The sequence below is a fragment of the Lactuca sativa genome, chromosome 2 (assembly GCF_002870075.4).
Source record: "Lactuca sativa cultivar Salinas chromosome 2, Lsat_Salinas_v11, whole genome shotgun sequence".
Classification (NCBI taxonomy): domain Eukaryota; kingdom Viridiplantae; phylum Streptophyta; class Magnoliopsida; order Asterales; family Asteraceae; genus Lactuca; species Lactuca sativa.
Genome location: NC_056624.2, coordinates 197,361,935 through 197,389,722, shown reverse-complemented (window position 1 = coordinate 197,389,722; position 27,788 = coordinate 197,361,935). Strand labels below are relative to the sequence as shown.

Genomic DNA, 27,788 nt, shown 5'->3' with positions numbered 1-27,788 from the left:
CCTGGGGACCTAAATCTCCATGAATGCTGTGTTACAAAGTGTATACATATTATGTACTTCTGAAAGTATTATTTTTTGTTAACCATAGACCAGGATCAGGATCATTATCTTAGCACATCTGTGCATTTTTTTCTCTATGGTTGTTAACATTCTGTACCTAGATCTTGCTAAGGCATATAAGAAAAACAACAATTTTTTTATCTGAAGATTAATCTAAGCCATGAATAGAGCTTTCGAGGATGCCTAAACCAGATAGTTGATCAAAAGTACATGATTAAAATGTAGAAATGGATGCAAGAATACTCCTTCATTAACAGAGTAACTGTGTAAGGAAGTAAACGTAATGTAAGAGAAGCAGAAACAAAGCATGAGTAGGCATTGTATCGAACAGGTGGTGAGCAGCCAAGTTAACTAAACAAGTTCGAAAAAACAAACTCACACCAATTCGGATTGGAATCAAAGAAGCTCCATTAAGATTCAAAGGGTTGATAATCATGTAACGATACAAGTAGGTGCAAATCTCCAGGAAAATAATACATTAACCATCAATCTCGATCTTTTCGTACATTCTTTTTTCATTTGACACAGGGGTGTTTGGAAGTGCTTTTTCATAGTTAGGTATTAAAAGTTTTAAGTTAAGTTTGAAAAGGAATTATATATAGTTAGAGGCGTGTTTTGATAATAATGAAAACTTTAGGGGGGTTATTGTAACTACTGTGTCGGGTGGCGTGTGTCACGTGAGCCACCGCCTGTGCTCGTCGGTTGTCGGCGACACCGACATTTTTGTACTCTCCGATCTATGAAATGCATAACTTCTTTATTTTCGATAGTTCTCAAAATTATTTTTTAGGTTCGTCTATTCATTCATAGCTAATTAGCTATCGAAATAAATTTGTAAAATTAATTGTCTTCTATAGTCTTTTACAGCTTTATCTTGTTTGTCTTAAACACGATTTTAACAAAGGCTTAAGTCCGTTCCAAAAAACAAAGGCTTAACTCTTAAGTCGCTTTCTAAAAAAACAAACGATTTTAACAAATGCTTAAGTGCCTTTCTAAAATTAGAAACACATACATCTTATATTGTATATTTAAATATCATAACTGTACCAATAATAATAAAGAATTCAATTCTTTACATTCATTTTTGCTTAGGAAATTTTAAACAACTACGGCTAAAGATGTCCACCGACATCGCCACTTTGGCTACACGCCTATACATATAGTTCATCAAAAGCGTTTGATAATTAAACTTGGTCCCTTTGCTTTCTCAAAAAAGTTAAATTCAGTCCCAAATAGCAAAATTTGAAATTGTCCCAATATAGTCCTTCACTTTGCATTTTATTGAGAACATAGAACCTGATCCTTATGAAATGGTTTCAATTTTTTGATTGAAGTCGTGCTTTTGTTTTTGCGTAAAGCATAGGGACTATATCAACCATGTAATGCAAACGTAAGGACTATACTGTGGCAATTTAAAATTTGTTGCAATTTTGACATTTAAGTAAAGTATAAGGACCAAATTTATACTTTACTCTTGATTCAGTGACATCTTTAAAAAAAAAAAAAAAAAAAAAAAAAAAAAAGAGAAAACTACAAATTAGTTTGAAGTGTTTCTAAAAAATTGAGGTTTGATTCATTGACATCTTTATAAAAATAAAAATAAGAGAAAACTACAAATTAGTTCTATGTGATTCTAAAAAATTGAGGTGCAACCCACAGTTTCTTAATAAATAGTTTATAAATAGATTAAATTTGTCATTAAAAAAAATAATTTGATCAAAATTTATAGATTCACTATAATTTATTCTATATATCTATCTTACACCAAAATGACCTTTTTACATCACATTCAATTACACCATAGACATATATTCCCTTTGTAACAATATTAAAACATAAGAAAGAGGATTATCATCATGCAAACAAGTGGGATCGTCGAGGAACCTCACCATTAGCATCTTCACCAACCTTTTGCCCACAACCGATCCTCTACCATCATATATATACATTTATATTCATATTTTCATTAGAAAGAAAATTTGCAGTCATTTATTTATATTTTATTACAATCATATATATGCGTTAGGTTTTTTTTTTTAACTTTTAAACAAATTAACTTATACAAATAAACAATTAGCATGAACGAACGATCCAAAGTATATTTTTTTGGAATAATGTTATCTTAATGTTCTATGTCACGTAATCCATTCAATTACATGAAAAAATGCAAATAAATAATTAAATTACAAGGTTGTTGAGTGTTAAAACCCAAACATCTTCACAGCGTCGTCCTTATATAATTTCTTTTTTTTTTTTTTTTGAGTATTTGACTATATAATCGTGAAATTGCTTTTGTATTGTAAAATTGTTTTCTGTAATACACCATTGTTCATACTTTTATGAAAATTGTGATTTTTTTACTAATAAATATTTTCAAAAGTTTTTTTAATGGTAGGTATCTTCAAAATCTTTCATATTATGAAGAAAAATTTTAAGCACCGAGAGATTTTATAAAATGTTTGGTGTAAAAATATATGAAAGAAAGTCTTAAATAGAAACCAATTTTGAATAGTAAGTACATTTTGATATATGACTACAAGGAGTCGTAGCATTCGTAGCACTATGCCACATCGTTTTTTTTTTTTTACTGCTATGTGATTTTTTTGCCTCTCACCTCACTAGCATTTCATATGGAGTAACACTCCTTGATTTTTTTTTTCTTTTTCAAATTTAAATAAATTATATTTTTTAATACACAAACATATCATATTACATAAATTATATTTTTTAAAAACGCAAACACTTAATATTAAATAAAAAAATGTTATAATAAATTAAAACATAAAATACGATTAATAAGTTAAAAAATGACTTACTTCGTAAAAACTTGACTTAATACTGAATTGATATCTAAAACACAACATAATATTCGACTTAAAATATAAATTAAAATTACATTTAAGACATAAAAATACTACTACTTATCCCACTAATATTATTTAGCAATATTCGCCCTTTGCATTGTTGAAAATCCGACAATCCTCATCGGACAAGTTCTTTTTTTTTAAGAAAACCTTTAGCGCACGGTTCCTTTCTTTATCCTTTCCCATTTCCAAATTTCAAGCTTAGTGTCCAACCCTTAGATGTCAGTCCTTACCTGCTCCACTTCACTCGATGAACTTTGAACTTCTTTCAGCTTTTTTTTGCTTTGTCTCGTCCCATAGGACAACTTGGAGGTTCATATGGATCTTCTTTGTTGAGGTCGATCACGATTTACGCATCAGAATATTGAATATGGGTTGACTCAGAAGTTATGTTTCGTTTGGACATACCCGCAAAATCATCATCATTTTTTAGATTAAGTCATTTTGGTTTGTCCCTCACAACTCCCAAAAATGCATCATTTGCAAAAGGTCTACCAACTTTTGCCTTATAAATTTAACAAATTTTTGCTAGGACATCCACCTCATTTGCACCACTTTGCGGGTTGCGTGTCGCGCTTATGTAGATGTCATTGAATTCCATTGAATTTTTGTTGGTGGTCCTCCATTTCGAGTACACTTGACTAGTAAAGCGGCACTCCTTCATACTGGCACAAAAACTTTTCCAAACTCTACGTTTAAACGTTGGCCCACTTTGGTCATCCCCTGTCGTTAGATCCTCCGATACATCTAGCCATGTTTGCGCCAATGCCTTCTTTTCTTTATTTGTCCATCCTTTGCATTTGCATTTCCTTTTCATTTGGTTCAACTTCGGGCTCTTGAACATGTCATTTATCGGAAGAATTGGTAGACTCATCAACTAGACGACGTGGTTTGGATTGAAAATTAGTTTGGAGTTACGGTTGGGAAAAGAATTGAGTTTCTTGAACCGACTTAAACGAATCAAGATATAAATTTGGACAAGGTATGGATTGGGATTGGAAATTAGTTTGGGGGTGGTTTTGGTAAAATATCATGGGTTGAGATTGGAATTTAGAAGAGTATAGATTGAGTGGATATAGTTATGGAGCTATAGTAGGATAATAGTAACTAGGGGGTGAATGAAATATGTATGTGAAATGTTGAGATTGTATTGTTTATTTATAATGGTTGGATTAAAATTTTAAAAATTGAGTTTTTAGGGTAAAAAGTGACTACTTTTTTTATATTAAAGAGAGTTTTATTATTATTATTATTATTATTTGAAAAATGGTCAAATGTGGTTTAGCAAGTTTGGTAAAAGTTTAAGATTTCAAGACCCCCCCCCTCCTTCTCTCTCTCTCTCTCTCTCTCTCTCTCTCTCTCTCTCTCTCTCTCTCTCTCTCTCTCTCTCTCTCTCTCTCATCTTGTTGAAAAGATGGCGCATCCCCGATGGCGAGCTCCCTAAAACAAGTCAAGGGGCGGTGTGTAGCGCGCCTAGCGAGTGCTAGCGACCTTCTCCTAACGTCTGACTTTTAGCCTAAGATATTGTTGTTGAGCTTGAATATGCAAATATTTTGAGGAATTGTTGAAATAGTGGCTTTTATTAACGATATTAAAGAAAAGAAAAAATTGCAAAAATGGTCTATGTTGTTAAAATTATACGGTTTTGGTCCAAAAGGTTTGGTGGTGCACCAGTGGTCCAACTTTGGACATGTTGTACGGATTTGGTTCCTGTATCGTTAACTTTAACAAGTTGACTGTTAACTTTTTTAAAATGATTATTTTACCCAAGGATCATATATGCAATTAAGTCTTTTTAGCAAACCATAGGGGCCATTTATGCATATATTCTTTTTAACTTTATTGAAGTATTATATATTATTTTTTTTAATTAATTATATTAATTTAATTTATTGAATTAATTTTTTATTGGATTATTATTAATAAATATTATTTTTAATATATAATATTTAATATATTAATAATATTATTTTATTGGAGTATTGATTTATTTAATTAATTCTTTTTTAATTTTTTTATAGGATTAATTCCTTTTTATGGGATTATTAATATATATATATTAAGATTGTGAAAAAAAAGAACAGTAAACTGCAGGAGATTTGGCAACAATGGTCCCTGTATTATTGTATAAATGTTAAAAAGTTTGGTCCCTCTATTGTTGTTACGTATTATGTCGCTGGTCTATTTGATTTGCAAGGGGTTTTTTGTAAATTTTTTCCACCGCACCAAACCTTTTAACTTTTTTTTTTCTGATTAATTTCCTTTTATTTTTATAGATCGGTCCCTGCTACGTGTCACCCTTCCCCAACAGATGAAATCTTCCGCCGCTTCACATCTGCTTGCCACGAATCTCTTTCCACCGTCTGTGCAATTTAGTTGGCCCCTTTTCTACTTCTATTTTGTTCTGGATCCCTTCACCGCCATTCTTCCGATCTAACCCATCTCGCTGCTCACTCTATACACTGCACCTTCTCTCCACCGTTTCTCGACCTTGCTGTTCCGGTGAAGCAACTACTGATGACGATCGATTCACTGTCTTCACAAAATCGACTAGAAAATCGATCCCAAAGTTCCTCTTCACAAAACCGACCAGAAAATCGATCCCAAAGTTCCTCAGTACGTGTTTCACTGTGTTTCATCCATCATTCCGTCATCTTTTTCCTCCTCTCAATTTTATTTGTTGCCACTTTCAGATCAAGCGAGCGTCGGAAGAAGACCGACTCAAAGATTTCCCTCACTGACCCCTTTGCTTCAATCACCGAATTCCAGGTCTGTGTCGCTTAATCGGATTAACTTATTCTCGCTGATTGAACCCTGAGATTTTAAAGGTTTCAAAGATTTTTCCCTATTTTTTTATTTGTTTCATTCGCAGGTTCCAAAGATTTTGTAGGGGCTTGAATGCCGGCTTCCATCGGTAAGTGCTTCTTCCCTATCTTCTATTCCATACTTCTCTATCCATTTACCAAAGGTCGATCATCAATTTGGACTTTCATTATCTGCGCTGTAATTTGTTTTTTGTTTTTTAATGATTTAGTTTCGGAAGGAGCCTTTTTTTTTGGAATTCTGACTTATTGAGTTATGGCTAGGTTTACTGGGTGGGTTTCATTTGTTGTTATTTAGGTGACGATTTCTATAAAAGTTTGTTATGGAGGTTTACATATTGTTATAATTATCAATTTTTGGTTGTACATTTTGAAACTTAAATTCCAGGACTTATGCAGAGGGCATAAGGTATGTAGTGAAAATGTTATATATTTGCATTTTTGCTTGAATTTTTGTTGTCGGGTACAGAATTGTTTAGAGATTTTTTATCCAGGAATGAAGACCTTCCTGGAGATTTAAACTCTGTATGAAGGTTTTATGAATACTTATTTTTGTACTTTTTTCAGGGTTAGAGGACATTTTAAGGTGTATAGGTGGACTGGTCGTTGATGAGGAGTGACAGGGTGACCCTATCAATCCTTTCTTTGAGTTCCTTCTACCCCTCCATACGCTCCTCCCAACTGGTTTTCTCCGACGTTTCCCCACCTGCCAGGTTTTATTCTTAAAATGTTTCATGTTTGATTTTGCTTCTTCTTTGCACAACCAACTTCAAGATTACAGAAGGTTTATATAATACGCTACAAATGTTTTTTTAGGTAATTTTTAATCTTCTGTTTTTAATTTAACCTAATTACAAGATGTGTGGAATTCTAATATACTGCCTCTATTTGAACTTTGAAATCAACAAAAGGTGTTATTTTTTTGTGTAGAACTTTCATGTACATGTCTTCGTTATGAAGTAATTGGGGTGTGTCGACATCAATTACAGGTATCATTCTTTTGTATGTTTTTATTTTCACATAATCTTCATCTCAATTGCACACCAAACAAGGTTTACGAAGAAACATGGCCCTAAAACCTTATATTTCTCAATCCAATTCATCTTTGTGAAAATTCGAACAACATTTTAATTAACAGTTGGAAAGTAATTAGATATTATGTAGTCAATTTTCCTAATGTTGTCCAAGATTATGTTGGTCTTTTTCTGGGCACCATTTACTCTGTTCCACCATATTGAATGAAAAGATTTCCTGTTGCAGCATTTCTCATCATTGTTACAGTATTTGACATTGATTGCGTTACTAATTACCATTACTAAACATCTACCTGATGTAGAGGATCACCAAAAGTAAGTTTTTAAAATATGGAATTTTAATATTTTTCCATTTTTTTTTTAAATTGATTATGATACCGTTCTCCAGGTTTCAAATTTCTACTTTTGCAACATAACTTAGAGTAAGAAACACTGGTTTATTAGAATCCGAGCTTATTATGGTGAATTACATTGGTTCAATAGTTGCAGCATTCTATTTGACTCAGGTGAACTTTTTATATAAAAGGATCTAAAATAACTTAAAAGGGCAAAAGTTTTTTTTACATGGTCTAAGGACCAACAAAGCCAGATAAATTTGGTAAACAACAGGAAGTTAAACAAAGTAACAGGGATTTCATATTTATTTTTCCTATAGTAGAATTTAAAATTTTGTTTTACCATTTTATGTTATAAGTACGCTGCTTTTATTAATTTTAATTTTAACATGTTGAATTTGATTTTTTTTGCAGGCTTTGTAAAAACAAGGGTAGACAAAGAAAGCAGATCAAGTAAGGCTCCTCATGCCTTGCCCCTTTTCCGTTATGTTATTCTTTTTAGTTATCGGTTCAATTTTTTTATGAGCAAGGGTGAAATTTGTTTACACCAATGTTTCACTTGAGATTTTTCTATTTTCCTTTTCTTCAAAACCTCAAAGGCATGTTGAAATTAGTTAGTGATTTGTAATTTTCCAAGAGAATTAAAATATTTATCACTTACAGATTCAATACATAAATATAGTTAGATGAATTTTTAGGAATTTTCTTGAATTGTCACAGAAAGGGAATCTCATTCCTTGAGATTGAAATGAAAATTTTGCAAGATGTTTCAGATCTTAGCAATTGGTGAGTAGAATTCCCACATTGTCCTTATCATGAATTTGATCATATTAGATGTCGTGTGGTGATGTGAGAAGTAAACAATGAAAATAACACCGGGAACCAAAAAAATACATTCCGACCCATGCAAAGCATGGGTCTCTTCACTAGTTATATATTAATAAATATTAATTTTAATATTAAATATTTTATATATTTATTAAATTACCTTATGAGATTATTAACTTCTTTTATTTTTTTTTTAATTTATATTGTATTAATTCTTTTTTGTCGGACCGAGTTTTGTGACATATTTTGGACAAAATCTCAATTTTCGGACCGAGTGATAGTGGTAGTATTGTCCAAAATATGCTATCTTTCATATATTTAAAATAAATTAGAAGATGTAGTTTTTTGGGTTATGTTCTTGAAACTTTGTTGGATTAATTATTTTTAGTTAATTTATTTTTTAAAACTTTTTATTATTATATTATTCTTTTTTTAGTTGTTATATATGAGCATAAATATTATTTTAAATATATAATATTAATATATTAATGAATATTATTTTATCGGAGTACTTTTATTTATAATTATTTTTTCTAATATTTATTTGAATTATTGTACATTAATAAACGAGAAATTAAGTAATCTAACAACATTTTAATGTGTATTTGAAGAAAATAACCAATTTTCTAGCAAAAATAACTACTTTGTTCGGAATGGACATTTCGAACGATAACATATTATTTGTCCAAAATATGTATTAAACTCGGTCCGACAAAAAAGAATTAATACAATAGAAATTAAAAAAAAATAAAAGAAGTTAATAATCCCATAAAGTAATATTCATTAATATATATATATATATATATATATATATATATATATATATATATATATATATATAATATTAAAAATAATATTTCTTAATATATAATAATCCAATAAAAAAGACATTATAAAAGAATTAATTAAAAGAAATCAATACTCCAATAAAATTATATTATTAATATATTAAAGATTATATATTAAAAATAATATTTATTAATATATAATAATCCATAAAGCTAAAAAAACTAATTAAAAAGAAAACAAATATAGAATACTTCAATAAAGTTAAAAAAAATTATGCAAAATTGGTCTTTCTGATTTAGTAAAAAACTTCAATTGCAGAAATGATACCTAAGGATAAAATAGTCATTTTAAAAAAATTAACAGTCAAACTGTTAAAGTCAACAACATAAGAACCAAATCCGTACAAAATATCTAAAATTGGACTACTGTTGTTAGGTGCATTTCATGCACCCATTTTGTAGCTTTATTCCATAAAAGTGCATTGCATTTATTATGTTTAAACTCATGCATTTTGAATGTTTTTCGCGATTTTTCATGAGGCAATTTCATTCACACATTTTTGTGATATTTCAGGGAATTTTGGAGGTAGGATATTGTTGGAGGAGGTAAATAAGAGTTACGGACAAAATTTCGAGACTTGCGGAGCACCGAGGAGCAAAGACATCAAAGAAATGAAGATTTTGCCTTTACAGAGATTTACACGGCCGTGTAAATGGAAGCCTTGCGTTTACACGCCCGTGTAAACGTAGATTTATGCGCAGTGTATTTTTGCGTTTACGCGGGCACGTAAATGACAGTGTTAATTTACGCGGGCCGTGTAAACGTAAATGCGGGTTTTAAAGCAATTTTTCACCATTCTTAAAGGGGGGAATCGGTTTTTTTAAGGGGGATTCGATTTTGGGAGCAGAGAAGGCGATTTTCTAGAGGATAACACTTTGGAACATTTGATTTCATTTTGTAAGAACTTTAATTTCATTTCTAGATTTATGATTTTGTTCTAGTCATGAGTGGCTAGAACCCTGATTCTCCAACTTTATGTCTTGACTTATAGTTGTGATTTCAATCATATGACTTGATGTTTGCTTTCAATTTTCTAAATTTTCTATCTAGTGAATTTGATTTTGTTTCAATCGAATGTTTGATTCCAATTGTGATTCTTCTTGGCCATTTGAATTAGGGTTAGATCATTCAAGTTATCTAATTGCAAAATCCGTAATTATTTTGTAAATTGGAATAGGTAACAAGCACTAAACTGATTTCTATTGAATGAATTTAGTGTAAATCTTATTCACACATTCTTATGCTCTCGAGCTTATGAGGAGTATTGAGTGTTGCTGGGAACATTCACATAAAGTTTAATGCAATCTTTCAACCTAATTCTAAGAGCTTGTTTAGATTAGATTGGTAAGGTTAGAATTAATCAAAGAACTTATTTTGGTTAATCAATGTGGTGAATGGGAGGTGCTAGAGCTTGTTAGCATTTCCAAGTACCAATTTATATAGAATTGAACAAATATCATTTCATCCTTGGAATCACATTGCTAATTTGTCTTGCATGGAGTTGGAGTCCTTACAAATCTTGAATCTATTTCATTTAATCAATCGTTTACTTATTGCTTTATTCTATTGTTTAAATCATTGCTTATAAATCCCCCAATTCTGTGACCATTTTTGTAGCTTACGCAAAAAGGTATAAGCACTTGTCATGTGTGTCTATGGATCGACCCTGCTTACCTTGTATTACATTTTTAGTGCAAAGTAACAGTGTTTTGGAGTCATTTTGTACCCCTTTATTTGTTAGGTTTGACACACCTAACAACTGAGCACCATCAAACTTTTTTGAACAAAAATTGTATAATTTTAACAAGACAAAACTACAAATTTGGTCCTTGTGGTTTGCAAAAACCTTTGGATGGGGTCCAAAAAGTTTCCGGCTTGCACCAAAGGTCCAAAATCAAGGTTTTTCATTGTTTTTGGTCCAAAAAAACTTGAAAAGTCGATTTTACCCTTTTTAATTTCTTTTTTCTATTTTCTTTATTGTTTTTGGTATTTAAATAATTAAAAAAGATAAAAAATAAAATCTTACCCAAACTCACTCTCTCTCTCTCTCTCTCTAACCTAACCCAGGTTTATTCTTATTCATCTTCCACAAATCCATCGACATACCCCTCCCTTTGATCATCATCTTGTTAATCGAACCCACTACTGGAACTCTTCCTGTTTCTTTCCTTCTTCTGTCCCGATTTTCGGCAGGAGGTGAGCAAGGGAGCTACAAACCCCCTTCTTCTCTAACCTAACCCAGGTTTCTTTCCTTCTTGTGCGTTCCCGGTGAGCAAGGGAGCTACAAACCCCCTTCGTTCTCCCTTCACCTTTTCATTGTTCCTCCCAAATCAAAAAGAAGATGAAGCAAGGAATTAAGGAGCAAAAAGGCCCTCTCATACCTCCTGTTGGACATCGAACAACCAAAGTCATTACCATTGCTGCTTGTCTCGCCCTATCAAAGACCTCCGTCCCTTCGCAGCCTCTTGGCCACACCGAACCCATCTTCTGGCCTCACCCCTCGCTTTCTTTCTCTTCAATCAAAGACCTCCCTCCTCTGACCCTCCTTCCTTCGCACCTCACAACCGGATGAGAACGATCGAAGCTTCGCTGGATTCCGATGATCTCGATTCTCAAATCGCTGCTCTCTACAGCCTTTTAAATCTTTGAATCGGCAATGACTTGTAAGCACTTGCCTTTCATATTCATATCAATCGAGCACTGGAGGATTTCTTATTTGATCTGGATGTAGAAATCGTGATTTTTTTTTTGTGTGTGCTTTCGATCATCAGATCAAGGGGAATATTGGTTATTTATTAATTGGGTTTGTGTTTGTTGTGTGTGTGTGTGAGAGAGAGAGAGAGAGAGAGTTATTTTATTTTCTTTTTTAAATTAAAATAGTATTTAAAAAATGAAAAAAATAATAAAAAAGAAAATGAAAGGGTATAACCGTCATTTCAAGTTTTTTTGGACTAAAAACATAGAAAAACTTTGATTTTGGACCTTCCATGCAAGTCGAAAAGTTTTTGGACCCTATCCAAAGGTTTTTGCAAACCACAAGTACCAAATTTGTAGTTTTTTCTTTTAACAATGACCAGTTTTGAAATTTTGTCTAAAGAAAAAAAAAAAAAAAAAAAACTGTATTGTTTTTTCATCGTAAAATTTATGCTTTCACTGGCGCGTGAGCGGGCGTTTTTTTTTTTTTTTTTTTTTTTTTTTTTTTTTTTCAGATCTACCCAGCACAACCACCCACTCACCCACCCCCATCGCCTATCGCCTGCCTACCCCGCCTCACGCTTCTATAAATAACCCCATTCCCCATACTCTCCGATTCGTGTCAACCATTCTTCTCTCCTTTATCACTGGAAGAACGAAACAAACTAGTAACAACTATAGTCTCTTCGAGACTAATTTTGATTCGTATCTTCCTCTTCTACCGCCGTTTACAGGTACGCCCCTGTCTCTCGGTCATTCGTTCCTTGAATTGGTGGTATTAAGTTCGATTGGGACTCTATAGACTTGTGTCGGCTACTATCCCTTCTGCTTTTTGCTAAAACATACGTGATTTGCACTAATTAGTCTGTTTATGTAAATTAAACTGAAATTTGAAAATTCTAAGTAAATAATTAGATCTGCATGTAAGCATCCGTGATTTATCCCAACTGTCATTATTTATGTAGATTTGTGGTTCTGTATGTGTGAAGACGAGGACATATAGTAATTTATCTACGATATTTTATGCAATGTAGGTCCAGTTAGATATGTTTATGATAATTGTGAAGTTTTTGGTTAAGTAAATGTGAATTAAGCGATAGGATTATCGAGATAACGGGATCTGGCATTTATTTTTATTTTTTTGTTTGTATATGGACTTTTACTTGATATTTGTACTCTCATGGGTATGATAATTGGATAATATCTGGTGTTCTATGGTCTTTAGAGCTATCGATCTACTATTGGATCTTGGTTTTCCATACCTAATCAAAATCAATTTACTTACAAAATGATTTTGGTTCGATCGCTTAGATTTTGTCTTGCAATAAATAGAACAACTTGCCATCCTCTTCAGTTTTCTAAAATGGATCTGTGTTTTAGGTGTGACATGTTAACTATAAGCTTTATATACATGGGCCGGATAGGGGATTTGAGTTGGCTCCTTTACATTTCTTACATGAATAGAATAAAATTTATAGAAGTAGGTTTAAGTGAAAACTCTTCCTTCATGATAAAACGTATCCCTGCTATGTTTTTCCTTTTTTCCCTTTTTTATTTTTTTATAATTAATTCTAGTCAATATCAGATATAGTAAAAAAGTAGTATCTGGGGTTGGTGGGTAGGCAGATGGTTTTGACTATGGTCATGATTAGAGCAACATAACTAAGCTTTAATTCTTTCATTTGATTAACTCTATATTGTTGCGAAACTTGCTTTTTTAGTGGTAGAATAACCTAATCTGGAGTATACACTTTGTCGGACATCATGCATGATTGCTGCTGTACCTGGCCATCTTAGGATTAATTTGTTGAGAAGAACTCTTTTCTTTTCAAGAATGATGCTTTAGGATTTATATTTATGGCATGCCCTTAAAAATATGATTGGCTGTTTTTGTTAAATTTTTTGACTTGTGGTTGAAACAGGACAATGGCATCCCACATTGTTGGTTATCCCCGTATGGGACCCAAGAGAGAGCTGAAATTTGCTCTTGAATCTTTTTGGGATGGCAAGAGCAGTGCTGAGGATTTGCAGAAGGTGGCTGCTGATCTCAGATCATCCATCTGGAAACAGATGTCTGGTGTTGGCATCAAGTACATCCCCAGCAACACCTTCTCTTACTATGATCAGGTTCTTGACACCACTGCCATGCTTGGTGCTGTCCCCTCAAGATACAACTGGAATGGTGGTGAGATTGGTTTCGACACTTACTTCTCCATGGCCAGAGGAAACGCCTCTGTCCCAGCTATGGAAATGACCAAGTGGTTTGACACCAACTAGTAAGTTTCATATTGGCCCCTTAGTTTTTTGGATCTTGTCGATTCTAATAATACTGATGCCTTGACGAACAGCCATTTCATTGTCCCAGAGTTGGGCCCTGACGTGCAATTCTCTTATGCTTCTCACAAGGCTGTGACCGAATACAAGGAGGCTAAGGCTGTACGTGTTGTTGATATGCTCTTTCCGGATTCTTTTAAACAGGATGTAGTAATCTTTTTTGGTTAATATGTTGGTTGGTTGTTTGTAATGCAACAGCTTGGAGTTGATACCGTACCCGTCTTTGTTGGCCCAGTCAGCTACTTATTGCTGTCAAAACCTGCAAAGGGTGTCGAGAAAACCTTTGATCTTCTGTCCCTTCTTGATAAAATCCTTCCAATCTACAAGTATGCCTCTTTTCTCTCGATCATTTTCATGTTCTTCACAATAAACTACAATCATTACAACAATAATTACCCCTGCAGGGAAGTGATTGCCGAGTTGAAGGAAGCAGGTGCTACATGGATCCAGTTTGACGAGGCTACCCTTGTGAAGGATCTTGAGGGGTACCAATTGGAAGCTTTCACCAAGGCCTACTCTGAGCTAGAATCGGCCTGCTCTGGTCTTAATGTTATTGTTGCCACCTACTTTGCTGATGTTCCAGCTGAAGCATTCAAAACCCTAACTTCATTGCCTGGAGTTGCTGGATTCACTTTTGATTTGATCCGTGGTGAAAAGACTCTTGAATTGATCAAGAGCAGCTTCCCATCTGGGAAATATCTTTTTGCTGGAGTTGTTGATGGAAGGAACATCTGGGCTAATGATCTTGCTGGTTCTCTCACTGTCCTTGAGTCTCTCGAGGGCATTGTGGGCAAAGGTGTGCTTTTCTTTCGTTTTAACCATATTAATCTTTTCCTTTCATTTACCCGAATGAATTCCCTAACATAAAATGAAAATGTGAAATATGTAGATAAGCTTGTGGTTTCGACCTCTTGCTCACTCCTTCACACTGCTGTCGATCTTATTAATGAGACTAAATTGGATGATGAGATCAAATCATGGCTCGCATTTGCTGCTCAAAAGGTTGTTGAAGTCAATGCATTGGCCAAGGCTCTAGCTGGTCACAAAGACGAGGCCTACTTCTCAGCCAATGCTGCTGCTCAGGCTTCAAGGAAGTCCTCCCCAAGAGTCACAAATGAATCCGTGCAGAAGGCTGTAAGTGATTAAAACCCCCTTCCTTTTCTATATATGAAATTACTGTTAAAAAAAAAAAAGTTGATGCTGACACCTGCATTCTCAGGCCGCTGCTTTGAGAGGCTCAGACCACCGTCGTGCCACCAATGTCAGTGCCAGGCTGGATGCCCAACAGAAGAAGCTCAACCTTCCAATCCTCCCAACCACCACCATTGGCTCTTTCCCACAAACCATCGAGCTCAGGAGAGTTCGTCGTGAGTACAAGGCTAAAAAGTGAGTGGTTTGTATACTTTTATATAATTTCAAACTGATTCGCTTACTTTTTATAAAAAAAAATCTCAAAAAAGTATATGTTTATATTTATAGAATCTCTGAGGAAGAATATGTTAAGGCCATCAAGGAGGAGATCTTCAAAGTTGTCCAGCTTCAGGAAGAACTTGACATTGATGTCCTTGTCCATGGAGAGCCAGAGGTATATTTGATAAACACAATCTAAATTAATTCATTTCAATCGGTTTCATAAAAAAGGGGGTTGGCTAAAAAACTGCATGTAATGTTTGTTTGTTTCAGAGAAACGACATGGTTGAGTATTTTGGTGAGCAGCTGTCCGGTTTTGCCTTCACCGCAAACGGATGGGTGCAATCCTACGGATCTCGGTGCGTGAAGCCCCCAATCATCTACGGTGATGTCAGCCGACCAAAGGCCATGACCGTCTTCTGGTCATCCATGGCCCAGGAAATGACCAAACGCCCCATGAAGGGTATGCTCACCGGCCCCGTCACCATTCTCAACTGGTCCTTTGTCCGTAACGACCAACCCAGGTATAAATCACAAAATCCAATATATATATATATATATATATATATATATATATATATATATATATATATATATATATATATACACACACACACACACACACACACACATACAAAGTAGGTTGCTAAAACTGACGGACATATTTTCTGTGTGTCTCCAGATTTGAAACTTGCTACCAGATTGCTCTGGCAATCAAGGATGAAGTTGAGGATCTTGAGAAGGCCGGAATCACGGTTATCCAAATCGACGAGGCGGCACTGAGAGAAGGATTGCCGCTAAGGAAAGCGGAGCACGCCTTCTACTTGGACTGGGCTGTTCACTCTTTCAGAATCACAAATGTAGGCGTTGCTGACACCACACAGATCCACACCCACATGTGCTACTCAAACTTCAACGACATCATCCACTCCATCATCAACATGGATGCTGATGTCATCACCATTGAGAACTCAAGATCTGATGAGAAGCTTCTGTCCGTGTTCCGTGAGGGAGTGAAATATGGTGCTGGAATCGGGCCCGGTGTGTATGACATTCATTCTCCAAGAATCCCCTCCATGGAGGAGATTGCTGACAGGGTCAACAAGATGCTTGCCGTTTTGGAGACCAACATCTTGTGGGTCAACCCGGATTGTGGCCTCAAGACAAGGAAGTATGGCGAAGTCAAACCCGCTCTTTTGAACATGGTCACCGCTGCCAAGAAGCTCCGCGCCGAGCTCGCCAGCGCCAAGTGAGCGACCCTGATCGATGATTTTCAAGAAGAAGAAAAGTCAGAAGTGTAAAGTATACTTGAAAGTTGTACACGATATGGGTATATGTGGGAAATGGGTTGCATCTATCATATCATGAATTGTAAGTGTCGTTTAGTGATTTATGTTTTCTATGTGTTATGGTTGAGTAATAAGTGTAGAATTTTTAAAAGGTTTTGGTCTTGAAAGTGTAAGCATAATGGAATATGGAATGTGAGCTTGCATATATAAGACCGTTCATTGATGATTTTCGTATATGATATTTCTTATGCTTGTTTGGGATTTAACCAAGGATAAATTGCAAAAATTATTGAAGTGAGTTCACATTGCAAAAATTAGATACATACTCTTTTTCACTAATTATGACCGGTTTATGGTTTAGGCTCGTACTCTTTTTCATTTATTATGATGTGTGAGAAATCATTTTTCGCATACGACAAATGTGAAATTGCATGTCATCTAAGAAAAAAGATATCTCATCTAGTAGCAACGAAATTGCAGGTTTTTGGCATAATCTTATATTTTTCAATTTTCCGTACCGATAAATCTAGGACTGTTCACTATTCGGATAAAACCGAATTATCCAATTGGACAATTTGGATTGGACTATTTGGTTTGGATATTCGGATTTTTGGATTGGTTTTCAACAAAACCGAATTATTATTTTGAATTTCGGATTGGTTTTGGTTTTTAAAATAAGAACCGAATAGTCCAAAAAAAACCGAATAAAGATTTATTATTTATCTATTTATAATATATATCTATAGTTATTTATTAATTTTGTAATTTATTTTTTTAAATAGGTTCAAAATGTTTCACCCGATAAAAAAAAACATTAATATACAATATCTATAAAATATTTAACTATAATATATCTTTGTTAGTTGTTTATAAATTTCAAATCACAACTAAATTATTTGTTTTTGCTTCTTGTGTAAAGTTGGATAATATTATAATTATATGTCGTTTTAAAATGTTTCGGTTTTGAAAACCGAATTATAAAAACCGATCCAACCGAATTGTAATTAGATCGGATCGGATCGGATTTGAATTTAGTTTGGACAATTCGGATCATGTTTTGAAAACCGAAATCAATTTGGATTTACTTGATTGGATCGGATCAAACCGATCCATCCAAACGAACACTCCTAGATGAATCTCACATTACTACCGCACATTTAAGAAAAAAAATAATGTTTTTTCTTAAACATTAAACCTTTTTAATAAACAATTGGTCAATATCATTTACATGGCAAAACACTATGAATTCAAACTTTATTAAGTATTTTGTTGTTAAATGAATCGGTGGTTCATGACGGTCAGTAAATTGTCAAATTCAATACGTTAGGCTTTTTGTTAAAATCTATGGCGTAAAATTTTCGTCAAATATAAACTTTCATGAAATATTAAATTTGGTCAAAAAGACAGGTATGAAAGACATACCTAATATAAATTTTATTTCTAACATCTTACATTGCAGTATGTTATAGAGATAGTCAATGAGAATATGTGAACAACTTGAGAAATATTATTTGAAAAGTTTTAAGTGTTGGTAGATAGTGGTGGCTCTCCTATGGAAGAGGCTTTAATGCAATAAACCCAATCGATTCGTTGTTGGTGGGAACCAATCTAACAGAAAATGCTCCGGTGAGAAATGATCTAGTGGAAAAAGAAAAGGCAAGAGGAAACAACAATTAAGCATGTATTTTCATCTCTCAAAGTGTTCCTTGATATCATAGCTTTCATGAACATAAAATACTACTATAATTACAAATTCATCATGTTGATCCAAAAAATTATGAACACGTTGGTCCTAATGAAAGTCTAAAGCAAAAGTCCTATGAAAAGTCAACGAAAGAGTCAAGTCGTCCCTCCTACCCACACAACCCTTTAGAAAATCTTCATATTATCAAGCACTACACAAATCGGGCAAAACTCCGCTAAATCCAACCCCCGACTCCTATGAAGAAAAAGGTGATTTAAGTGGTGACATTGACAACGATACGAGAAATATGGTCGACAAGGAATACTGAGCTATTCTATCTTAATAACTTTAAGTTAAAAAAATTTATTTGAAAATATTGTTTTATATTCTTTTAATTGGTTTGTCTATAGAAATAACAAAAATTATCACTCATTTGGCTATCTTGGTTACAAAACTCAACTTTTGAATATTTTGATGTAATTGTTTGTTTAGCTCTTTGCGAGTTTATTTAGCATGAATGTCTTTAATTTATTTTACTATTTTATTTTATTTTATATATTTATTTATTTTCCTTTATTTTTTTAAATTTAGAACGGCTTTTGCCGCTTATTCTTTTATATATATATATATATATATATATATATATATATATATATATATATATATATATATATATATATATATATATATATATATATATATATATATATAGGGTTAGGTTCATTTGAGACCACTTATATTTTGAGAGACCGTGAGACGCATTTGTTTATTTTTTTTTATTTTTTTTAGTTAATTCATGTTCCGAAAATAATATTTAAAAAAAGAATTTTTTGATTTTTCCATTTATTTTGCATTTTAAAATTATTTTTAGAATATGTACAGTGTAATATTCTATTTAGAATATTTCACGTATTTTTCAAAAAAAAAATAGAATTTTTTTTTATTTTTTTTAATTTTTTTTTATTTTTTTTAATTAATTCAAGTTCCGAAAATAATATTTAAAAAAAGAATTTTTAGATTTTTCCATTTATTTTGCATTTTAAAATTATTTTTTAGAATATGTCAGTGAAACGTATTTTTCAAAAAAAAAACGGATTTTTTTTTTATTATTTTTTATTTTTTTTATATTTTTTTAATATTTTTTTTAGTTAATTCAAGTTCCGAAAATAACATTTAAAAAAAGAATTTTTGGATTTTTCCATTTATTTTGGATTTTAAAATTATTTTTAGATTTGGTCTCACGGTCTCACAAAATTAGAATGGTCTCAAATGAACCTGAACCTATATATATATATATATATATATATATATATATATATATATATATATATATATATATATATATATATATATATATATATATTATAAAAGAAATCTCACTATTTCTAAAAATAGATTGAATATAATAATATGTCACACCCCCGAACCAGACGGCGGAAACGTCCGGGGGCTGTCGTGACTCAATTGAATACCATAACATTGAATATATATGAAACATAACAACATTCGTCACCATGCATTAATATAATACAACCAGTAGCGTTTACATGAAATACATTGTTTAAATATTACATTCTCAAAAGTAATTGTTCGATTCGTACGTAAATAAACTGCAAGCCATCACTGAATATGATTTCCTTTGATTCACTGGTTCCCTGAGAATACAAGTATTTTGAAAATCGTCAACATATGAAATGTTGGTGAGTTCATAAGTAGTGTTTGAAATCCAATGTTTTGTATTGTTTGAAAACCACCAGAAAATCCGATATTTTCTGAACAGAAAAGCTTTTGAAAATGTTGTGAAGATCCATAGGTATGCTTGTTTGTTTCTATACTTAAAGAAAATTTGTTCATTAAGGTTGTATGCGTTTTGAATCTGTATGTATTAAAACAAAACCCTAAGAAAACCCGATGTTTTCCTAATTTCTTATATTACATGAAGTTACATTGAAACCATTGCATAGCGTATAGTGTCAGTCCCAGGCGACGTTGGAAGGTTCTCGAGCAGGATTATTTACTACAAACCCGCGTTACACAAACGCCCAGTTTATAGTTATACTAACGAACCCGAAGGCGTCGTCAGTACTAATCGCGTTATCCAATCGCCCTGACTAGGTGTAGTCCCACATCCGAAGAGAAAGAGGTCACGAAGACCCCGGTAACTCCATTAGCCGGTTGGGGATAAAATGTACGAGGGGTCCCCGACCCGCCTCGCATGAAATGTAGACTTTACTAGCAATACCAAAGGACCCTTGGGGACCGGTGGTATACAAGCCGTTGAAAGTCTATTTACGTTGTGTCGGATCGGTAAAACCCAACACACCGTAAAAAAAATGTCTTCGGGCCTTAAGATCAGGTCATTGGGCTAGCTAGGCTCAACGAACAAGATTTTACACTTGTGGGGCCCAAAGATGGTGCGTAGACGTCTGTGCACACTCGCATGTATATGTATTACCAAACGTTACTTGTATGAATCGTAGTGTCGTAGTGTTAGTAGTTGTAGATTTCTATTGGCTCGAGACCGAGCTAATTCGTTTAACAACGACTTTTGGTATTGTAATGTATTGTATTTCGTCGATAGTCGCGGTGCCATTATTTGATCAAATTGTGTATATTGAATTAGCCTTGAAATATTTCTGTTTTCAGCCCCTCATTATTTGTAAAATTTACATTTCCAACCCTTTTATTGAATATTTTCCGGTTTGGTCATTAAATTAATTTTCTTGACATTTTAACACCAAAAATTATTGAAATTAATATTTTTCAGCATATTTTTCATAGAAAACAGTTCAAGTCCCTGAAAAAGCAGTTTTCTCGGTTTTAATCCGTTCTTTTCGCAACTTTGACAATTTTGGCCCAAATTGGAAAATTTTTGCAACTTTGGTCCTTTTTAAATTTAAAAAGCATTTTAAACCTTTGAAAAGGACTTGGATCACTTATGGTCCACTGTTTTACAGAAAATCACAGTTTTGGCCCTCCAAACCAGAAAAATTCGCATAATGGGCCTCATTGGGCCGAAAATGTCATTTTTAGCCCATTAAGCTTGAAATTTTTGTTTTTAATCCCCTAAATGAGTATAATTCCAGAAATAGTTTTATGGAAACTGTTTTGGCACACTTCATCCATCAGAATCTGTGAAATGTCAATTTGGGCCCTTAATTTTGTATTTTTCACATTTTAGGCCCAAAATTTGTGTTTTTAACCCAAAGAAAATTATTACTAAACCACTTAGCCATTTTTCTTGAAACACTTTGTGTTTAGAAATATATTTGAAGCTAAAATCATTTAACACAAGATATATCTCGGTTTTGGTGGGTTTTAAGGCTAGATCCAACATTAAAACACATAAAAGCATACGTATAAGCATGGAAATCATACAAGGCATACAAACACATATAGATCTACACTTTCACTTGTATTCCCCCCCCCCCCCCCCACAAAACTCATAAAAACAGAAAATAGGGGGTATGAAGCTCACCTTGGGGTTTGGAAGTCGGTTTTGATGAAGAAGGTGAGAGATTTCGGCCTAGCTTGCTTCTTGAGAGGATCCTCAAAACTATGATGTTTCTAGTAGGATAATCAAGAGATTTGTGATGTTTCTAAGAGGATTTGATCATAGATGAATTTATACTACTTGAGGGTGAAGTAACTTACCTAGTATGTGAGTTTGATGAACTTTCTTGTGCACACACACCCACTCACGGGTTTAAGGAGAAAATGGAAGAGTTCTTGGGGTTTTTTAGAGTGAAAGGAAACATGAATGATTTTTGGTGAGGGAAAATGGCCTTAGGCCGAGATTTAGAAGAGAGAGAGAGAGAAGAGAAGTGAGGTGACATTGCATGGATATCCACCATGTAATAAGTAGGTGGCATCCTCACAAATTTTCCCATAATTTCCAATTTTTGTTTTTATTTCCTTCACCATTCTTATCTCTTTTCTTCTTTCTTTTTTTTTTTTTTTATCATGGGCCTATTTGGGCTAAGGAGAGAGGAAAGGAATCATCTTGGGCCCATACTCAAATTTATGAAGCCCAAAAATAAATTTTCGGCCCATTGGGGAAAATGAAATATTTTATGGCCCAACAAGGCTCATTAGAGATAAGATAGATTATTTTAGGTCCACATGGCCCAAATACTAAAGTTTTATGAATGTGGTCTATTTAGAGCCCACTTAGGGCTTCTAGGCCCAATAGGAGAATTTTAGTTCATAAGGAACTTGGACCGGGATTGCTAAGGTTTCCAACCCTTAGTTGAACATATGAGGTGTATCTTGAACGAGGATAGAGTATTGTATTCACTTAGAGTACATGCTTTTACAATGGATGATGTTTATATGAGGATAGAATTTCCTAGCTAAAAATGCTAGTTGTGACATAATATTAATTTTTTAAGACGTTCAAATCATTAAGCTAATAGTACAAGTAGTCATCAATAAAATAATATTAAATTTTAACCCGCGTTTTGAATCCTTATATTTCTCAGCAAATTCTATCTCCTTCCCTGAATTTTGGATAATTCAAATTTTGAAACCATCAAAAAATACATGTTGATTCAAATATCCCTCCTGCAGATGACTCTTTGTTACATCATCTGTTATAAAGCCTACCGTGAATCTATTGTTAATGGAGGTTTTGCAAAGTATAGCATGTTATATTTTTGATGTTGAAGATCTGAAATTCTACCATAGGTAAGTAAGAATCCTCTTCTTGAATCCTTTTTTTTTCTCTCTAAACACAATGATGATCTCGAATCGTTCAGGTTATCTTGCAACCCTATATTCTCACCTGTCTTCACCAATAACATCATCCACCATTGTATTCACAAGATCAACCATCATCGCTGTCAAAACCATTAGACACCACCGCATCAGGCGACTCCTTCCTATTACTTCTTATTTGTATGTATCTTGAGTTGGAATCGCAAATCAAAACACCCAGATATTATTTGGAGTTGTTATTTGCTACACATCAAATGATAGAGCTTCAAGATTTTGTTTACCTTTCCCCTTATTTAGACATATGATCAATTTGTATGTGATTTTTTGGTAACAGAAAACTCGGATTTTTGTTGTTTCAGATATGTCAGCAAAGTGTTTTCATTGCTCCACTTTCAGGTGACATTTTTTTACTTAGACATGCTTTGATTTCAAAAAACTTGATTTTTTTGGATCTTCTTATGGATGTGATGGTTCTAGGAATGGTAGAAAACCTCACTCTCAATCCACGAACCCTAATCTTCTCCATCTATCTAAGAATACCTTGCTTTCTATTTCCTCACTTCCTCAACTCATTGAAAATTGACCATTAGCCAACCAGAAGTTCTATATGGCTCTTCTTCCCTTGAAGATTAACTTTTAGACAAGTGAAACTGGTAAATCCCATTCTTAGTTTTTTTGTCGCTTCAGTCCAAGAATTGGGGTTTTTATTACTTCATATTTGATCTTCTTTTATGATTAATGATATTAGGTCTTCATTGTTAATTTTCTTATTATGTATGCAGAAGGCTTCTTGTTGAAGCTACCCTATGATGTCTAGAAACTTGAAAAGAAGGTCGTATAAACCATAGTGTTGGTCATTGAAGATGAATGGATTGGAAATTTGATTAGAACTTCTGAAAGGGTTGGGGCTAACCATGTAAGGTTGCTAGAACTTCATGTGTATCTTAATCTACATATACTTTAGGTTCGGAAAAACCATTTTTTAATAGAGGCTTTATCAATGTCGATATCAATATGCATAAAAAAATGGATCAATTTGAGACTGGATGGGGTAAAGGCCCTATCTTAACAGGTTTTTATTTTAATCCTTACTTGTAATTGATTTCATCATTATAACTTTTTGTATTTTTATCTTATAAATATATTGGGTGAAGGTTTTATTATATCAGGTTTGTTCCTAAAAAAGTTTTTACTATGTTTCTTTAATGTGTTGGCTTTGCAGGTTCAAAGAACTTAACCAAGAAGGCCAGTTAGAGCATTGTATTATTATTAGTTTGTATATTTTGGTATCTTACTTTTGCAATAAAGAACAGTTAAACACAAGATTTGACATGATTAAGGTAGTTTGTATATTTTTCATCTTGTTTAGTCTAAAAATGAAACATTTTTCATCATTGGTCCTTATAATATCAAGTTTCATCACATGGACTTTCTAATTATGGTGATTCTGGTCCTTATTATAAGGTTCTATATAGATTTTGTTCAATATTTTAAGGTTTTGAGAACCTAAATCAATATGAAGCCTTGAATTACATACCATTGTTGAAAATGTTTTAATTTGTGACCAAACTTGGTTTAAAATCACAATGAACAAGTTGACACCTGAGTATTTTGGCATTCTCAAAGGCCTATTTATCGACTTTTGAATCACAATATCTGATATTCTAAAGGTTTATTTTTATAAACTATTATTTATATATTTTAGCATTTTACTTAGCAGGACATTAAATTAATAAAGGAATTAAGGAAAATGAAAAAAAAAAGAGGACGATAAACGGTACAAGTGGTTTTGGTATGTATAAAAGGAAGTAATAAACATTTAGGGGGTGTTTAGCAAAAAAGTTTATTGTTTATTAGCTTATTAGCTTATAAGTTAATAAGTAAGTGTAGGGTAACTTATGAAAAAATGACTTATTAGAGGTTCCCCACCGTAATAAGTTATTTTCATCAAAACTCTTTTTTAACTTACAGTGGTGTGGAACCTAATAAGTTATTTTAAAAAAACTTAGCCAAACATCCCTTTAATATGGTATGGTAATGCTCTTGAAAAATAGATGTCATTTAATATTCATTTCTCGAAGTGAACGCAAAATGGTTTTAACTCTAAAGAGATCAAACTATTCGCCGCCCGCCGCTTTGCGCGGGTAGACGGCTAGTGTGTGTGTATGTGTGTGTGTGTGTATATATATATATATATATATATATATATATATATATATATATATATATATATATATATAAAGTGACCATATTTATGAATAGTGAAGTGGTGTGGTTTTTGGCAAGAATAGCCCATAGATGTTTTGTTTCCGTTTTGTTTTCGTATCCGGGGCATTTTATGAAAATATTTACATTTTTTTATATAGGTGTTGAAATTATTTACCATAAAACAATGAAATTATTTTATCGTATGTTATGTTTACTGTTTAGTGTTTACTCGTTAACATGAATTTCTAGCACGAATTGATAAACCGAATTTATATGTACATGACCTCTTCAATTGATATAATTTATTTGTGTTAAATAGGTCATGATTATTTGCTGGTCTTGACAACCTTCAAGAATTTTAAAATATGGATTATTTTAATAAAATATAATTTAACATATATTTATTTTAGATTCAATTTACTTTTATGGCATAATTAAAATCATATTGAAAGAGGTTCCATCATGCAAACAAGTGAGGTTGTCATGGAATATCACTACTAACATCCTCGTCAACCACTTCCCACCACCAATCTCTACCCTCATATAATATAAAAAAAATAGAAGGTAGAATGTAAATCATATTTATATGTCGATTAAACAAAAGCCATCAGTTAGACATTTATAATTTTATATCATAACATTTTTGCTATTTTTGTCGAACTTTTTACAAATTTACATATACACATGATCAATTGCGAGGAGAGAAGTCGAGAAAGCCCCTTACAATAATTTGGTGGAATAACGTTATTCACGTTAATGTTTTATCACATTTAGTTAAATTGAATTATAAGAAAACAATGGAATTTATATGATTATGACATATTTACAAACATATATATTCAAATAAACAAAACAACTTACATGCGCTAACCAAATTTCATATACAAACCACAAAACTTTGTAAGTTAGTAGATAGTTTGATATTGCGTGATTATAATGATGATTTAACCCCGTATAAATAGAAATATAAAATAGACTTTTGACCTAACATAAACCCTAATGAATAGTAGTCTAACCCTATTGGGTATTAGCATAATCCTAGTCACCAGTGGCGGAGTCAGGATCAAAGTAAAGGGGTATCCCAATTTTTTTTAGGGTAACCTAATTTTTTTCCTGGGGTACTTGGGTTTCCTGGGTTCGGTTTCAGTTTTAAACCAAAATCTTAATCAAATCTTTAGCTAACCTCAAGTCTTGTTATATAAACATGAAGTTGAAGTATATTTTGATACTTCAATCGATGTGAGACTCAAAGTAGATATCAAATAAAGCATGAGCATAACATGTTTATATAATAGAAAAAAATGGTTGAGTTTACATGTGATTAGCGATGTGAGATAGAATAGCTAGGAAAATAAAACAAAATTAAACAAGGAATATGTAAGAAGCGAGAATAGAACTCGAGACCTTTGCTTGAATAAGTCAAAGTCTTAACCAGCAGACCAACTATTTGTTTGTGTTTATAAGTGGAGGGATGTGTATATATACACTATACCAATTTTTTTTTGAGGGATACGTAAACAAAAATTACACTGCCGAAAAAATTTTGAGGGGTATCCCGGGATCCCCTTGGATCTGCCCCTGCTAGTCACTAACATCCTTCCCCGGATTGATAAGGAAGAGTCGATTTAAACTGAAAAAACAAAACAATAAAACATAAAAATTATAGATGAAGACAACAACATCGGCGGTGGCATAACTCTGATGATGGCGACTAACAACGATTGCTCGTCGGAGAAGAAGAGAGAAGAAGCAACAATTATAGGCGATTCCATTGTAGGAGAAGAGAGGAACGCCGACGACGATGATCATGTTGCTGACAACAGAGGACGCCGGAGAAAGGAAACGAGAAAGAAAGACGGATCGAGATGCGTCGGACGAAGCCAATTCTGGCGAGATCGACGACTGCAATGTAGAGAGAGAGAGAGAGAGAAAGAGATAGAGAGAGAGAGGGAGAGAGAGAGAAAAAAAAGACAAAGAGAGAGAGACGATTACAAATAAGAGGTTGTCTGACGAAGAAGATGTCATAAGAGAGAGACAACAACAATATATGAAGAGTATGATCTAGAAAAAGGAATACAGAGAAGAGTAGGTCATCCGAGATGGAGACAGAAGACTCGGAGGCAAGGGTCATATGAGGAGGCGGCAAAACTAGTAAGGCATTAGAATAAGACGATAATGGAGCTCTGATTAGGTGTTGGTGACTGTAATATTATTTAGGAGGAAAAAGAAGAAAAGAGAAAAATATTGAGCATAATGAAGGCACCTCAAACAACCATTAGAGAAGGTCATGTGAGGTGTAGGATGGCAGTTGCGGGTTGTGGTCAACAATAAGGTTTTAACCTGAGGTATGATACCATATAAGATAATAGATAGCTTGATATTGTTTGTTAACCTAATATAATTATATAAGTAGGAATAGAAAATAGGTTCTTGGCCTAACCTAAACCCTAATGAGTATTAGCCTAATCCTAATGTTGTAACATCTAGTTTCAAGAAGCTTCTTATTTCGGGAAATAGGCATTAAATGGATAAAGTTAGGGCCCTAGCATTATAGGGTTTGAGTTTTAGACCCAATTGGGTGTGGAATATATCAGTTGGGTGATCCAAGCTCTCAGTTTGTGTTTTGGGAGTCCAAGGGTATAATGGTAAAAGCGATGTGTA

General features: G+C 33.2%; 1 protein-coding gene and 1 long non-coding RNA gene across 16 annotated transcripts; both read left to right on the top strand.

The window, feature by feature from the left end:
- Positions 1-4,967: 4,967 nt before the first annotated feature.
- LOC111904941 (uncharacterized) lies at positions 4,968-9,844 on the top strand. Of its 15 annotated transcripts, none has more exons than XR_008230360.1 (7): positions 4,971-5,540; positions 5,618-5,693; positions 5,797-6,459; positions 6,677-6,735; positions 7,007-7,095; positions 7,169-7,568; positions 9,306-9,844. It is a non-coding gene; the product is annotated as an uncharacterized LOC111904941 (long non-coding RNA). The 15 variants fall into 15 exon arrangements; XR_008230356.1 differs by having other exon boundaries at positions 4,972-5,540; positions 5,797-6,562; XR_008230355.1 differs by adding an exon at positions 7,836-7,901 and having other exon boundaries at positions 4,970-5,540; positions 5,797-7,286; positions 7,530-7,568.
- A 2,900-nt stretch (positions 9,845-12,744) lies between these two features.
- Positions 12,745-16,753, top strand: LOC111899781 (5-methyltetrahydropteroyltriglutamate--homocysteine methyltransferase). Its single transcript, XM_052768626.1, has 10 exons — positions 12,745-12,866; positions 13,409-13,762; positions 13,835-13,922; positions 14,019-14,146; positions 14,225-14,616; positions 14,710-14,954; positions 15,040-15,206; positions 15,300-15,405; positions 15,504-15,754; positions 15,913-16,753. The coding sequence occupies exons 1-10, from the start codon at positions 12,775-12,777 to the stop codon at positions 16,481-16,483; spliced, it is 2,394 nt and encodes a 797-aa protein (XP_052624586.1). The 5' UTR covers positions 12,745-12,774; the 3' UTR covers positions 16,484-16,753.
- The last annotated feature ends 11,035 nt before the right edge of the window (positions 16,754-27,788 follow it).

Coding starts and splice junctions, on each gene's coding strand:
- LOC111899781 (XM_052768626.1), top strand. CDS start 12,775: ATGATTTTGGTTCGATCGCTTAGATTTTGTCTTGCAATAAATAGAACA. Junction 14,955..15,039: donor ATGAATCCGTGCAGAAGGCT/GTAAGTGATTAA, acceptor CTGCATTCTCAG/GCCGCTGCTTTGAGAGGCTC. Junction 15,406..15,503: donor TTGTCCATGGAGAGCCAGAG/GTATATTTGATA, acceptor TGTTTGTTTCAG/AGAAACGACATGGTTGAGTA.